Source organism: Accipiter gentilis, chromosome 5, assembly GCF_929443795.1.
Source record: "Accipiter gentilis chromosome 5, bAccGen1.1, whole genome shotgun sequence".
In the NCBI taxonomy this organism is placed as follows: Eukaryota; Metazoa; Chordata; class Aves; order Accipitriformes; family Accipitridae; genus Astur; species Astur gentilis.
The window spans coordinates 36,710,268-36,726,787 of record NC_064884.1 but is presented as its reverse complement, the minus strand read 5'-3'; the positions used below and the strand labels follow the sequence as shown (position 1 = coordinate 36,726,787).

At 44.1% G+C, this 16,520-nt stretch overlaps 1 protein-coding gene across 6 annotated transcripts; it reads right to left on the bottom strand.

Annotated features, from left to right (window-relative positions):
* Window positions 1-1,148: 1,148 nt before the first annotated feature.
* On the bottom strand, window positions 1,149-16,502 carry PNLDC1 (PARN like ribonuclease domain containing exonuclease 1). Of its 6 annotated transcripts, none has more exons than XM_049801647.1 (19): window positions 15,803-16,502; window positions 15,163-15,220; window positions 14,968-15,041; window positions 13,968-14,001; window positions 13,722-13,845; window positions 12,922-13,010; window positions 12,531-12,631; window positions 11,136-11,212; window positions 10,158-10,295; window positions 9,165-9,234; window positions 8,824-8,909; window positions 8,541-8,596; window positions 7,397-7,461; window positions 6,475-6,528; window positions 6,216-6,258; window positions 5,545-5,644; window positions 4,888-5,063; window positions 4,617-4,715; window positions 1,149-4,047 (listed from the first exon to the last, which is right to left on the bottom strand). In XM_049801647.1, the coding sequence occupies exons 1-19, from the start codon at window positions 15,876-15,878 to the stop codon at window positions 3,975-3,977; spliced, it is 1,593 nt and encodes a 530-aa protein (XP_049657604.1). In that variant the 5' UTR covers window positions 15,879-16,502; the 3' UTR covers window positions 1,149-3,974. The 6 variants fall into 6 exon arrangements, 4 of the variants coding, with proteins under 4 accessions (XP_049657604.1, XP_049657605.1, XP_049657607.1 ...); XM_049801648.1 differs by having other exon boundaries at window positions 7,397-7,458; XM_049801650.1 differs by lacking the exons at window positions 12,922-13,010; window positions 15,803-16,502 and adding an exon at window positions 15,640-15,796.
* Window positions 16,503-16,520: the final 18 nt, after the last annotated feature.

Below are 16,520 nucleotides of genomic sequence, written 5' to 3'. Positions count from 1 at the left end.
TCACCTGGGTAACTCTCCACCAGTGCTCCTAGGGATGTGTGGGCGAGCCCAGGCAGCAGCTCTGCGAGCCAGCCGTCTCAGTTGTCAGCCGTCCCTACCACGAGACACGCCACACCTCCAGCGCAGCTCTAATCCATGCTTTTGGGCTCCTCCAGCAAACCCAGAGATAGAGATTTGTGCTCTCCCCAGCATCGCTGGTCTGTATCTCCTTAACGCACCTGCCTTACAGAGATCGGGGCCGATTGGGCCAACACAACACTCCTGAGGGTCCCTTGTGTCAGACTGGGTATAATCACCCCCTTTCCTTAAGTGTAAGGGTTGTTGGAAGAAATAGGGCCACAGCATTTCATGCACTGCTCCCTCAGTTAGTCTTCTGGGCAGGTGTTCTCCAGTGGTAGAGACTACAGCAACCACTGGAGAAGGGCTGTTGTGTAAACCCATGGGAAAAGAGGGAGATAAAACCAGAAAACAAAAGTCAGATCTGCTGCTGCATATGGAGACCACCACAAAAATGTATTAACAGAGCAGTTGTACAGCAGGGTTTTCCCACGTCAAAGGCATATGGAAATTTCCTCAGTCACTTTATCAGCACACAAAATTCTGACCCAGCTGCGGTGCTGCAATACAGCCAAAGCCATTCTGGCTTGTTAGGCTACCTCACATCAAGGGGGTGAGTGATGCCAGCACTTTACACCAGGCTGCTTCACTTGATTTGTCCAGCAAAACATTTGCAACTTCACCACTCCAAGATGTACCAAGGTTTTCAGCTATGATGTATTTTGAATGAATGCATAATATTAAGAGGAATCATTGATTCACACCATTAGAAAACATAGGAGTATATAAAATTTTCTTCTATATAAAAAGAATACCTTGCCTTTTAAGAGAGGGAAATCCTGCTCTCCTCCAATGCCAGAGTATATTTGGCATATCACCACTGAAGCCACGAGCAGGAAGAATGACATTTGAAGGAATATTTAGCCATAATTTTGCCTTTTCCATGTATAGATCCATAGACATTTTTGCATAATTGAACAGTGTTGTTTGTTGGGTTTGTTTTTTGGTGTTTTTTTTTTTCAAAATTAATGATAAAAATAAAATTTCTCAACAACAGTCTGGTATGACAGTATTTCTTTAATCTGAGACAATGCGGAGCTCCTCCATTGCAAGACTTTCACTCTGGCTGTTCAGCAACAGGAGGTGTGCTGAGAGGCTTCCCACGAGAGCAGAGATGTTATCTCAAAACCCACATATTTAATCTTGAACATGTAAAAAAAAAAAGTCAGTGTATCAAAAATCAAATTGTTCTTGGAAATAGATATATTCTGATCTGCAATGCTTCATTTGCAGGGCTATACTTCTAATGCACACCTTCACAACTTGAATTCTAACATCTTGTTTCATTGAGGGTTGGAATTCTCCTTTCAAGCCTTACAGCTGAAGTACAAGTTTCTCATAGTGCTGAGAAGCAGGTGTGCTGTAACTGCTGTTAGGGATTTTGCTGTGGTTTTATCACTGTCTTAGGGAGCCAGGTTTGATTTTCTAAGCTGCCAGCCCTCAGAGGCACTCAGCAACTTTGACATGCACCTCTTCAGAGCCAGAGTTATGAGGCAGGTTGCACCACCCTGAATTGGCTTCACAAGAATCAAAAGTACCCCCCCACTCCTTGCAGAAGACACGCAGGAACAGGCATAACCTAAACTACTTTTGATCCTTCCAACTTCAATTAATAACAATTCCCTAGTCTGGAGCAAAAGCAAAAGCTGAGGTCAGAATGGCCAGATTGGCATGTTCAGAGAGATTTTGTCTTGATCTACAGCCACTCAGAAAGACTTGCAAATCTGTTCCCACAGCTAAACGTTGCTGCTCTGATTTGTTAGACTAGCCCCCAGCTAACTCATTTCATGGGAACTGACTGCTAGTACATCTGATTGATCTCTTTAAAAGGCTCTGAGCAGCGAGTGACCCTAGGTTATTACAGGCAGGCAACTTGTTTCTGTAAATTCTCCCCTAGGAGGGAGATCAGAATATACTCAACCCTCTCTCGTTTCTTCTTCGTGTATTTACTCTGCATGTAAACTTACCTGATTTATAGTAGGAATATCTAGTAGATCTACAGCAATTGTTATTTATAAGTTCTCCGAGCTCTAATGCAGGCAAGCCAAGTCTCTCAATTCACTACACTATGTTGCCACATGAGGTACGTCTTTCCCTTGGAAAGGGGGAAGGCATGGTCAGACCCATGGGATATTTCTCAAAAAGGGGTGAAAGGATCTCTGCTTTCTTCCACAGGGAAGTGTTTTCTCTAGAGGATGAACCAAGAGAGAGACTAGTACTGCAGGGAATTAATTCATTATTTGTCTGCGTGCCACTCAAAAAAAATGGGAGGAAGGGAGCAAAATTTAAAGACAGAACAATTTCTTGGCTCCTTCAAAGTGCATGCTCCTTTAAAAAACTGCTGTGCTTCTCAAAGGTAACAGCATCTGTATCTTCATGATCCCCAGATTGTAAAGATTAGATGCAAGTCAGGCTGCACCTCCCCAGGTTTAAGCCGCTAGCTGAATATGGACCCCAGGGAACAAGAGTATTATGTTTCCCAGGTCATAAGCCAAAAAGAGGTTTTTTATGGGAAAATGCATGCTACATCCAGTGAAAATTTTCCCAATCTACACAACACACAGAGCCTGTGCTCTCCTTGACACAGTGGGGGTGTCTAATGATGCTAAAAGACAAAAACACATTACAGAATAAACAGGAAGATAGTTACACTGGTATTTGAAGCAACACTGTGACAGAGAACCCCGTCACTGGAAGGGGTTACCAAGAAAAAAAAAAAACAAAAAAGCAAACCCCAAACAAAAAAACACCCCACATCATCAAGAAGTCAGTTACTTAGCTGGCTTATGAAATAAGAGCTGTTAACCACAAGCTGCGCAGAACTCGAGAACCACATCTGAAGATACACTGCCCTTTTCTCCTAAAGAGGAGCAAAGCAGCAAACCGTTAGCAGCAGAGAGCACGTGATCTTCAGGCACAACGCAATACTGTGCTGGTGCTTTAAGGTCCCCTGCAGCAACTCCCATTTTACAGCCCATTTAAGGCAGATTCTACATATTAGATGATCATGGGCCCCATCCAACTATGTCTGACAGATGAAATCCAGGGACCATTATTTGGAAACCATGGATCAGCAGGTTGTTTTTAAGAAGAGAAGGAAATTAATAAGAAAAATTTCTGAAGACCACAGTCCCTGGACTGACAAATACTCTAGCTATATCAGAGACACTGATCAACAAAGCATGTCTCATGATATTTTTGGATAAGGGACGGCCCACATGCTGTGCTAGAAGCAAACAGAAATGCTTGCCAACTCACCTGACCTGTGTGTATTCTACAAATTGGAAACTGATAAATTCTGCTTATTTGTGTCTATCCTCAGCCCCACTGCCACTGAAAATATCACTGCACAACACTGATAGCACTGCAAATTATTTACTACTCCCCAGAATCCTTCATGAACCCCAATAGTGGTTTCTTCATCAACTCTGCCCATTTTCATTTGGTAAACAGTGATGTTTCCCCTGCTCTACAACTGAAGCTGAAAATAGCCTCTTTCATTTCATAGTTTCACAAACTTCATCAGAAATGCGTGTTATGCAGCAGCACAAGCACTGGGAACAAACAGGGCATTATGAATAGCTGTGAGGAACCAACAGAGGATCAAAGTAAATTAGGCATTGAAAGAGCCATCTCTCCCTCTTCAGGAGGGGACTATGCTTTGAAGAGATTACAAAACACCACAAATTGGAAACCAACACATCCTCTTTAAAAAAACACATTTCCAAGAAAGCAATTAAAAACACTATTCATAGCTTTCTTTTCCCTCATAGTTTATTGAATGAAATGAAACAAAACATAGACAAATACAAAAAGTAAGATCTGCGTTCCTCATGTCTCATCTGTAAGGCAGTCCTTTAGAATGAACAGCAAGGAGCTCCTCCGAGTACAAAGGCCAAGAGAGACCACAGTGCCACAATACTAGAGACTCTAAAGGGCAAGCATAATAAAATGCAGTTAGGCTACTTATATTTAGGACTTAATTTTGTTCTTATTAAGCACTGAGATTCTTTTCCAAACTGTGTCAGGCCAGAAATTCACCATTCATGAGCACTGCTGTCACCACCTCACAAGAGAGGTGCACTTGGAATCTGGAACTCTCTCCTACTACCAAGCCTTTGACTCTGCTGTAGAAAAAACACATCCATCCCACACCTGAGAGACTCTGCCTCTCTTTCCTCAAGCTTATTAAAGCTAGCATTAAAGCTCATTAAGATAACCCTCTGTCTGTTATAATAGCACATACATAGTTTTGTGCTATCGATGGGGTAACATTTCCCAGTTAATCAGGATCAACGTTAAAGTCCAGTTGCCCAGGGCTGAAAGCTCACAAGTAGCCACCCAGCAGTTGGCAAGTGAACCTGCTTCTGAACCCCTTGCTCTCCTGAAGGGCTGCAGAAGAACGTTGCAAAAGAGCAACAGACTCTCCTGTGACAGGGCCAGGAACGCTGAAAGGAATGCTCCCCCCCCCCCCCATTCCTGTGATTTCCCTAACTCACTGCAGCAGGCAGTTCACACGTGGAGAGTGTCTCCAGTGGCGATAGACAGAAATCCGCAGATGAGGGTGATGCTTATAATCTCGCAGAACAAGCCTGACACTGTAATGGAAGCAGATATCACAAGCCATGGCTTGCAGGCTGCTTATAGCATCCCACAGCTCAGGACAGGAATCTCTTTATCTAAGAGTTGTCACAGCAGGGGGAGAGTGGGATGAAGACTTAGATCAAAGAGGATCAAGGGACAGGAAATTGAGACTTTCTGGTGACTTACTGCTTAAATTTATTGGACAGCAGAATGAACTGGTTCTTTGAAAGCCATCTGACATCAAAGCGACAAAGAGCTTTAAACTCCTGGTAAATCTGCCTTTCATTCAGCCCAGGCCAGCCTTGGACATGGACAACCAAGAGAGGGGGATGTCGGCAGGGAGCATCTTCCCCAGAAAAATTCTGGAAAATGTACAATACTGAGACATATCCAAGTTCAGAAATACTACAGAAGAACTATTAATATAATCAGAAAATATGCAAAACATAACATGTAAATAAGACAAGTTGTACAACACAGCTGTTGGTGTAAAATCATTTTTCTTTTGACCCAAGATTCTTCTAAACATGAGTCATAAAAGCAAACTGTCATGACTACCATGGAGAAACCACCAGAGAAACAGCAAGCTCTCTTACAGAGCAGAGAAAATTAGGGCAACATAAACTGACTAATGTCATCTTACAGAATAAGACTATTGAAACATTTCACAAAGCAGAAATTCAACTAATTTGCCATTTCAAAAGGTCAGTTGTGCCATTTGTATGAGCTTCTCCCAAGGTGGGCTCAGGTACTGGTGGATTTTTCTCCTCTCGTGAAGCCATCTACTAGGCTACTGACCTACACACCCCACAAACTGGTCACAGACCTGCAATTCATACGCACAATGCTTGAAACACCACCTCGGATGAAATTCACTTTGTTCAGATACTCAGCTAACACGGTGAGATACTGAGAGAAAGAAGGATCAGCCTCCACTGCATCACTACATCAGAAAACAAAATGGAACAACGTTTTGTTTCTCCAGTGCTGCACTGATGCACAGTGTCTCAGGAGCAAGAGGTCCTGAAGCAGCTCTTTAACTAGTGACAAAATAGGTATTTCAGCTCTTGGTATCTTCTACAGAAGTCAAAAAGCTGCAAGCAAAGGGAAGGGATTTCAACAGTTGCCTCTTAGGAACTTAACTGAAGGCACTGAATCACACAGATTTCAAAAATGGAAACTAATGGAAAATGATTTGACCCTTACCCAAGTGAACTGAACTTGAGAGAGCTTGTTCAAGGATAAAGGAGTCATAATGCCATTTCCCAACCTCTGAGCCATCGCATGGCCCCTGATTTCTTTTTTTTAAATGTCAGCTTTGACATAAAGCTACTACTTTCAGATTATAAAATAAAAATCTAATTACAACAGTGACCTTTCCAGTAACACTTTCTCTTATCCAAAAGGAAGGCCAGCCTGCAAAACAAAAAGTCACCCAGAGCAAAGTGACGACTGTTTTCTGTAGGACCCATCTATGTAATGTAATTTTCAGTAAACATTTAAACATCACTCACTCTGTAAATCTGCACAGTAGCAAATGAGCTGACTTCAGAAGAACTAGAAGGAGGAATAATGAGGTGGCATTAGAACAAAGCTAAAGAAATGTAACTAAACAAATGAAAAGCAAAAACTCACTAAAGTGCAGCTAAGTTACTAAGAGCAACAGACTGTATATAAACAAATATTTCTTAACATCAAATAGAGCTACAGAGCAGGAGAAGAATTGCCAAGTCCCAACACAAACTCTGAAGAAGTGTTTAAGAAGCATTTTACCTGAACCACAGAGAAATGCGTCATAGCCTGCCTCGTGAGGAGATTTCTTCTCAGCTGTAAGTGTCCGACACAGTCAAAAAAGAGTAAACACATTCAGCACACTGTGGAAACTGCTCCACTGCAAAACCCTAACATTCATAAGGCCCACTGTTGTGGAGTTTTCCCCCCTACACCCTCAGCTCTATTCCCTTCCTCACCCTGAAACCTTTACAGCCCACAGAAAGTCTATGCTTCTACTGTGCATTTTAAAACGATACCAACAAAAAGGCAGCAGTTAAACACATGGCTGAAAAGCTTAGTGAAATGCACGTTAAGAACTTTTAACTTTCATGAAGATTTAAGCCAAGTTGTGTTGTATACATTATTGATGGTATGGGAACCATTTCAAAACACAGGAGGCCCTGCACTGTAGGACACCATGCTGCCAGAAGCCAGGAAACATCTGCCTTGTAGCCAGTATCGCACCATGTACTGAACACACCATCCTGCACACACAGCACCACTAACCCTGCACATAAGGCACTGAGCTCCTGCTACTTTCTGGGACATCACTGCCACTAGCTCCCACTATCTTCCATTCTAGGACCACTGTTTCGCACCTCTCCTTGCCCCTTCCAAGAGCTACTGACTCTTCAGAGCCCCAAGTCAGGCTCAGTTCAACCCAACTTAGCTTAAATGTCATTTGTGCTAGCAGCCTGATGCAAACCCGCCCTGCATTGCCCTTGGCAGCTACCAGGGACATGCAGAACACATGACGTTTTGGGAGCCCAGGCTCTGGGTCTGGACAAAAACATGTATTGGCAGCTCAGTGGAAATTCAGCAGACCCACTGGGACTGATCCGTGCTTTGCACGTGGACATCCACAGAGTAAAACAAAACCCTTTTGAGCTACCTGACTTTGAAGATTTGCTTAAGAACATACCATATTTTGAGCAGTCACTTGCAAGAGCTATCACGGGGCACGTTGGATCTTTGGGATCTTTGCTGCTGAAGACAAGTGGATGTGTAAGATTTTTGTCTTTCCTCATTACGTTAGAGACAAGTTACTCTTCTCTAGTGACCTGTGGCTTCATTTCAGAAAAAGCTACTGAAGACTTTAAAAGGAACTTTGGTAGTATTCTATGAAAACACTAAGATACTTAGCTGAATAGTATTTAACAGTTTTCTTCCTGAAAACGAACTCCTAAATACTTCCTCAGTCTCTTCCCCCAATCAAACCTTCTAAGCAGCAAGTCTGCTCTAAATGCATACAAAAAATGCGAACAGAACTAAAAATCAATGGAAAACTCCAAGGAAAGGGGCTGACTACATTGTTCTATTTGAATTGGGAACTCTGGAGGGCACATTAATAAACATATACCCATGGAATGACTGAAATAAAGACAGAACAAACAAGTATAAAAACTTGTGAGAATCTCCAGTCTGAAACTGCTAAACCAAACAAAAAAAAGCCAGAATCCCAGTACTATTTTTATAAGCACTGATTTTGCATCTCTTTCTTGGGAGCAGGGGGTGAGGGGAAAGAGGTGAAATTTTCCTTTTCTTGGCAAAATTGACAAGAAAACAATTTATCCACAGAAGAGGTGTAAAAAAAAGAGAACTCTTCTACCACATCATGACTAAGCTCATGAGCTTTCGTATCTACTCATGTGCTCCATTTGAACATTTTATTTAGTTACTGCTTTGGGCTCAATGCAGCTCCTTCTTGGGAGCCGGCATTTGAAGTTAGGGTATATTTTCACTAAGAACTGAAACTCACTCATTTCGTAACACGACATAAGCAACATACAACTCAAGTTGTATGTAAGGCTGTTAGCAAGCCAAACTTGCGACCAGTGAAGTAATGGTGGTACAATATGAGAAGTGACTTAGAACAAATAATTTACTGTACAATTACTTTATAAGACAGATGAACAAATCTTTTGCTCATTAATTTAGAAAGACAAGAGACCAGCTGAAAAACATTTGGGAGGAGGGAAAGTATGAACATAAGAAGTGACTGACTTTGAAATATCTTTTCCAAGAAAAAAAAAGGATTGCTGAAGGCTTTATAGCCCACCACTTACCTGCACAAAGCCGCATAAACCTCCAAAAGATTAGATACTGGAGGAAACTGACATTTCTATAAAAGAAGAATATGTTAGAAACCCAACCAAGACAGACCTCTTGGTAACTGAGCTCATTTACTGATACTACTGATTCATTACATGAGATCTAAAATCAGAATGTCTCAGGGCAACACTGAGAACTGGTCACAGTTCTGTAACCACAGGGCACTGAGGAAAGACATCCTCTCTTTTGGGTGAAAGACAAGCCTTAACTCCAAACAGAAAGACCTTTGCATCTCACCTTCCAGATGGATTTTGTTACAGTCTTGGTGTCAATGAGGACAGGAAACAGGTTGTGAATGTTCCTTTTAAATTCCTCATAGCTTTCTGAAAGCAAAACACACGTGGAGAAAGACATCGTAAAAATGAGGAAAAGCCAATGGTATTTCAAATTAATAAGAAAGACAGCTGAAGTCAGAAGAACGATGCACCACTCCAGCAGTTAGAGCTCAGAAGAGGCTACCAGCACTGCTGCTTGCCTAAGCACTGTGGGTGGCTAGGGTGGCAAATGACCACTGTGCTTACTGTCCCACCCCACTGCAAAGGCAGCAGCCTGGGGAAAGCAGCTATGTACAGCATTACCTGGAAGGGGCTTGTAGAACTTGTCGTGAAGATGCATAAGGTCCATAAGCATGTTGTGTCCCACCAGGGGCTATGGGAAGAATATAAACATAACAGCCCATTGGAGCATATTTTTGAAGAGAGCTCAGAGATAATCCAGCTGCTCAACAGCTGTAATCCTTTCCTCTGGGAGACAGCATCCACACATCCTCACCCAGAAGTCATTCAGGCTGCAAAGCTCACAGGAGGACTACTTCTTTCAGAAAATCAGACTTGTGGACTCTGAGGAGGGTATTTTTTGAGCAGCATTCTAGTTTGAGTGGACCTAAGGAGCTAGGTGGATTCTCAGTTCAGCTGAACACTGGTAAAATCTTCCAGCGATCAGATTTATAGGCTCACTCACATGGGGAGGGACAGCCTTTGCCTGCACATCACCCATAGTCTTCTGAAGCTGAAATTCATTCAATAATCTGCATACAGAACATAGGAATTTCCACACATAATCAGAACAATGGTCCATATGGTCCAATAAACTGGTCTGCCATATGCTTAGAAGCATAACTTGCCCAAAAGGCAAGAGTCTGCTCAGCTTTCTTAGATGGTGACTTATGCTGTGTTACACAAGGATTTTCAACATTGCAGACTCCTGCATTTTCTCAAGTGACGCAAGAAACATGTTGCAGAATGCGTTCTGGCTCCCTCTCCCTGGGCTGCACTTGGTTTGTAGGAGTAATAGAAAAGTAACACAGGGAAATCTAGTGTTTGGATCCATAATCCTGAGCATGCTTTGGGACCTGGTCAGTAAGAAGACGTAATGTTTAACACTCATTTTTTCTAACCATGACTGCAATCTAAGAATTCATCTCATTTTTACTGACAACCAAACAGGATGATCCCACTGAATGAGTCAAGTCATTTAGTACAAATTACTACTTTATCTTTTATTATCCCTCTACATCCAGTGTAGCAAATCCAGAAGAGATGAAAAATCAGAGGAGGGAAGAGGCGTTTTACCTTCTTGGCTGTAACAAGTGTCTGGAAGAGGTTGGTGAAGCCCCGGGCAGACAGGAGAATGAGCTCCTTCTGGCAGCAGTCATCAGGGGAGTTCTCCAGAAGCTGACGATGCTGTGGACTCACTTTTTTCACCATTACCTGAAAAAAACAGTCATTGGGTATCTCAGCCTCCCATGCTAGTTGTATGCACATTGCTTACTGGGGTTCAGTAATGCTGTTCAGCTTCTAGGCTATGAAGGATGGAGAAATAGTGCATCAGGACTGTCCCACTTCTCTTCCATATGGAGATCAGTGCTCCAGTAACAAGAGAGACCTGCTCTAAGGATGTCTTATTAACCCTTCTCTTGTTAAGAGGATGGTTCCTACCACAGGTGTTTTTGGAGCACAGATGGACACAATTCAATTTAACTTGACACCAATATGCTAAGTTCATGTCACCAAAAACCAGAAACAAACAGCAGTCACACAAACTGACTCCCCAAAGGCTATGCCTCAGCTAAAAAGTCTGGGTAAATACATTTAATTCAGAAAATATTGCACCAAATGTAAAATAGCAGTAGCAAATAGCAAAACAGCAAGCCATGTAACAGACAGACATGGCAAAAGTCAGCAAAGGACAACCACAAAAAAAAACAAGGCTAAAAACTGTACATTCTTGTGGAAGTATTGAAGGAGAGATCCAAAGTCTGGAGACGCAGAGAGCACCCCTCAGGAAGTGCCCCAAGGACAAGCACTTCCAGCTCAAGGTATTTTGTGGCTACAGGACAAACAGAAACCAATGTTACTCAGTTTTCTGGATCCCTTTTCTTGGGATCCCACAATCAACACTTCCCAGAACACTCCTTTGTCATTGTCTTCTCCTCCTCCTGGACCCTATCATTAAAAGTACAAGCAACATTTCAGAGTCCCTGTAAGAATGCCAGTCTAATCTGTCTAGATACAAACTCTCTTTTCAAAAGGTCCACATCTCCATCTCACCTTGTCTCCAAGAGGCTCTGTCCAAACATTTGGGAGAGCCTGCCTCAGAACCAGCTGAACTTCAAACATCTGAGAGCCTGAGGGGAAAAAAAAAAAAAAAGAGAAAAAAAAAAGTAAAAACTTCAGAGGTGCAGACAAGCCTATTTAGGAAAACATATTTTTCTAGACAGAAGGATTGACCAGATGTTTATCCCCCAGTGTACAGAAAATACTCCTGAATGTATGATCTTGGTACATTACCATACACAATGACAGGAAAAAAAAAAAAGGCAGAACAAAAGTCACAGTGAGAACTTCATGCAAATTAGCTTTTATGAGGACACAGAGAAAAGGAAAAGACTAACTGAAAAGAAGAGGGAGGAAGACTACTATGAAAAAGACTGTCTGTGGTTTTGGAAGGTTTCAGAGCAACACACCCAGAAGCCAAGTATAGGAGAGGTACCAATGCATTTTCCCCCACAGCTGATAAGGAACTCATCTAGTCCTCTTCTGAACAGCATTCAAAAAAGACACCTTAATCAGTCTTATTGCTTACTTAAAAAAATGTCTGTCTTGTCACAGGTGCTCAACCATTTCCAGACCCTGTTAAAGTATCAGTATCATATCTACTACAGCTAACATAGCAAAGACAAAACACAGCACACTCCCCACCCCCTGTATTTCACACTCTCCAAAAAAGCATCAACAGACAAAGCCTTAAATACTTTCTGTCCTTCCTAACTTTCCCTGTATTTTACTCCCTGACCTAGAGGATTAAGATTTGGTTTCTGTCAGCAAACCTAAAAACTATTCTCTGCTACAATTCCCTGTCCCTCAACTCCTCCAAAAAAGCACAGAAATTCCTCAGCTCTTCTATAGTGCTCCCAAAAGCTAACACAGGTGGTAAGTGGCCTGTTCATCCCCACTGACATATATATGTGTCTCCATGGGGCTCCCTGTTGCTCCACATGAGAAGAAACAAACTCTGAAAGGAGACCCACCTTTCCCTTCTCCAAGGGGAAGAAAACAAAAACCAGATCACCCAGGATTTAAAACAAGTCAAAAGTTGTCCTGATCCAGAGTAACTACAAATTCTCCCTCTGCTGCTCTGAAGCAGCACAAAATGGAAGTCAGTTACAACAAAGTATGCTGCAAGCACCTAGACATCCACTACAGAAAGACCCACCACCCCAATGGAGCAGCAAAGCAGAGTCCAGAGATGAATGCCTGACAGGAACTGAGGTGTAGACAGGGGCAAAGAGTTGTAAAGGCAGGATGGCACAGATGGTTTCACTCTCAACAGAGCAGTTTAACAGAACAGGCAGCAAAGGACAGTAGCAGCCCCAGAGGTTCAGGAGAAGTGATGAAGTCACTCAGAGCACACAAGGTGCCTAAGGGAGACACCTTGTTTCATACCACTCAGATCCTGCAGAATCATAGTCTCCTCTTCCTCTGCTGCACCTATCCAACAGGTCACTTCATCAATAGCCTTCTTCAGCACATCCCTGTCCAGGGCACTAAAGCAGGATCAGGGGGAATGAGGCAGAGTGTGAGAAAAAGCTCTTTACATATGGAGCCTCGTGCCTTGCTGTGGGAATGCAATAGCATCACTTCCCAACATTCACCCCACTCTCCAGAATGTACCCTGTGATCTCAGTCTTCCTTCAGACAGACCACAGCATGCTGGAACAGCTGGCAGTGAGGCATTCAGACCAATACACTTTAATATTTCAAAACAATGTGATCTGAGTTAAGGTGAGCTGTCAATACAGTCAGTAGAGGATCCATGTCTCTGACTAGCACTCACCTGCTGACTTTCCAGCTACCCTCCAAGAGATGCTGGCTAAGGATCTTCTCCTGTACCTCATTCATGTATGGGATTCCATCTTTGAGGAACTGAGGGGGGAGGGGAAAATGGCAGGTTAGTTACTCTCCTCTAGACTTTCTTACAGCAAATTAGGGAATAGCAGGTTAGCCAGGTTCAAAACTGGCATATACTTAGAAGATGCTGGTGTTCCTCATTCTCAGAATATGGTCTTCAAAAATACAAATTGTAGGTAACGCAAGATGCATTCTTACATAAGGGAAGATGTGTTTATGTATGGAGGAAAGAAAAATATTTTTGTCAACTGTAATCAGGTATTTTTGCTCTGCTTTTACCTTTCCTTTAATGATATACTTCAAGTGTCAAGATACCACAATTCCCGTCCAAAATTGCTAAACAGTGCTCTTAGGCAATGACATAGTCTGAATTTTATGGGAAACGTGGCAATACATAAGCTGCAGGTAAACTTCCCCACCTTCATGGCTAATAAAGACTCCCACTGGGTTCTGTTTAGTAATGCCTCAGCTCACCAGAGACAGGTTTTCTTTTTTTGAGGTGGGGAAATCTGTCTTAGACTGACAAAGATGTGGTTATCACCTCTACGGCCATTCAGAAAAACCAGCACTTGCTCCCCCTGTTGATAATGAACCACATGATGCATTCATGCTTTAGTAAGATGCTATTTACCCCGGAAACATAGCATTTAGGGATACTAATCCTAATTTCTCCTGTAATTGCACAGAATTCCTCTGTTCTAGATTTCTGGCAGAGAGATTACATACCTTATTATAGTCAAAGCCATAATGAGACAGGAACTGAATGCTAGATGCAGAAAGGGTGAATTCGACATCTGTAACTCCCAGCGTTGAGGGAAACAGAAAAAAGTTGTACGAATGCACCACATACCTACAATGAAAAGAAAAATCTCTCTGGAAGATAATTACAAGAAATACTCTTCCCAAGAGAATTCTGCATAAGATCTCAACTGAACTGTCTTCATTATAACAGAAAACTGCTTTTTTACTTACTTGTTTGAATTTTCATTTGAGAATATTGCCAGCCCTGCAAGACAGAGAGAAACCTCCATTGAAATGGCAATGTTTAGCTGGGTGTCTACAGATACTGTGAAAATTAGGTAAGGGATGTGGGGATCCCATGATGGAGTATGTGTTTTCCACTCACTAAAGCCACAGTGCAAATCTTAACAGCAACTGCCGGACTACTCCCCAGCTCCCCGAGAGCTAAACAGGGACAAGCTTCTAGTGCCAAGTGGGAAAAGGATTCAAGCCTGATTAAATAGCAAATGGATTGAGCAACAGGTGAGAAGAGGCAAGTTGGTGACGAAAATCTCCAACTACGCATACACAAGTCTGCGGGTCCAACTACACTCCAAAAGCATTTGGAAGGAGCTAGGAACCACAGAGGACTGAAACATGTTTTTTACTACTTAGGTTCCTTTTTTTTCTATTAATCCCTAAAATGCCTAAGGCTTTGAACAATATTTTAAACAGTTTTGGAGCTGGTTTCTTGACCTCTAACTGGTTCTTAAGTGTCAATAGCACTCCACCACCACTACAGGCCTGTTCTTGGGTTGATTTTTTAATTATTTTTGGAATATCAGAAATACTAGCCTTTTCCTCTCTGATAGTCACCTTACTCATGCACTGTATCCAATGACACAGCCATGAATAGGAGCTGCTATCAACTACTTCTTGCTTGCACCCTCTGTTTTAAAAACCCTGTATTTGTAGCTGCAATCTTTAAATATGAACAATTTCAGACCAGCAAAAAGCATACGGCCCACCTGATTTTAAGTTATTTAAAATACTAAAAAGTTGTTAGTATTAAACTTCAGAGTGGGAAAACAACCAAAAAACAACAACAAAAAAACCAAACTACCGCATCAAACAAATGGCTCTGTAATGAGTGAACCAAGACGAGAGCTACCCGCAGGGCTCACCAGCTGGCAAAAGGCCAGTTACCACTGGGACCTCGGGAAATTTTTTTCTGTGTCAGAACAGCACTTACCAAGCTGAGTAACAGTGAAGCGCTGAACGCTCTGCCTGGCCTTCAGGTACCGCTCCGCAGGGGAATCAAACAGGCTATGAACAAAACCAGAATTGGGGGAAAGGGAATGGAAACAAGAAGGTTTGCAATGCACAGGTTGTTCTCACAGAGCTAGAGCAGCAAGCCTCCCCCACATTTCAAGTCCAACAGCTTTACCTGGGCTGGCTATTTTGTGGGAAAGTTGAATGCAAGCCAGTAAACTCCGTATCAATGGCTGTTGAGGTGGAAAGAACACAAAAAAAACCTTAAATACGAAGCACGCGTTCCACCAGCATCAGGTCAAGGGTTTCCGACACACCTCCATCCACCGTAACCTCTGTGTCAAGCCCAGTGGTAGCAAGCTCAAGAGAAAAGGCAACCGACCGCTGTGGAGTCTCCTGCTCCCTCGTCCCTGTGGCAGGCTGAGGTAAGCCAAACACCCCCCCGGGAGGACCCTGACTCACCATCTGCAGGATGTGTGTGCCCCCCCCCCCCCCCCCCCCCCGGCCGATAACTAACATCCAGAGCCCCCAACCCGCCCAGCCGAGGCCAGCCCCGCAGCCAGGGCTTCCCTTCCAACCCTCTGCCGCCCGTGTCCTGCCTCAGCCTTCGCTCTTCTGGTGCGCGCCAGCGCCATCACCCGCTAAAACACACCTCAACGCCCGCCGCCGCCTCACCCCCTCAGCGGGCAAGGGCCTCGCCGCCCCGCCTCAGCCACCGCAGGCCGGGCGGCCCGGGACCAGCGCTAACGGCCCGGGGCCAGCGCTAACGGCCCGCCGCCCCACCACCGGCCGCCCCCCGCCCCGCCGGGGCTCACCCAGGAAGGCGGCGCGGCGGACGCGGCCCCGCAGGCGCGGCAGGGCCCGCTGGAAGTCCGCCGCCCCCACCTCCATCGCCGGCCTCCCCGCTGCCCCGCCGGCGGCGGGGGAGGGGGGTCTTAACCCGGCTTTAAAAAAAAACCGACACAAAAAACCCCGGCGTGATTAACAAAAAAAAAGGCAAAATAATAAAAAAAAAAAACCCCAAGCACGGGAACCCGCGGTTGACGGTGAGGGGGGCGGAGGGGGAGTGAGTGTCAGGCTGCGTGCGGGGACGCCGAGCGAGAAGCCGCCGAGGCTCGGCCCCGGAACGGGAAGGGCTGCGGGGGTTACGGGGCTCTGCCCATCCCTCGGACAGACGGACCGACGGACGGACACACGGCCTCGCTCGGGGGCCGAGCAGCAGGCGGAGGCAGAGAGAGGGGAAAGGGCACCTCGCTCCCGGCCGCCGCCGGCAGTTGCGCGGCTTCCCTCCGAGAGCTGCGAGGGCGCAGCAGTTCGAAGGTTAGGGCTGCAAGAAACCTGCGAAGGTGCGTTCCGGGAATTTAATGTTTACCAGGTTTGGCGCGTAACTTTGTTACAGTTCTAAACATTCACCGAATGACTGCGCTTTGCTAAATTAGACGGGCAGTGTACAGGGATCAAACATCTAGGCATTTCCAGAGGTCAGGTTAGAACAGACACAAAATCAAATATTAAAAATAAAATATACCTTAA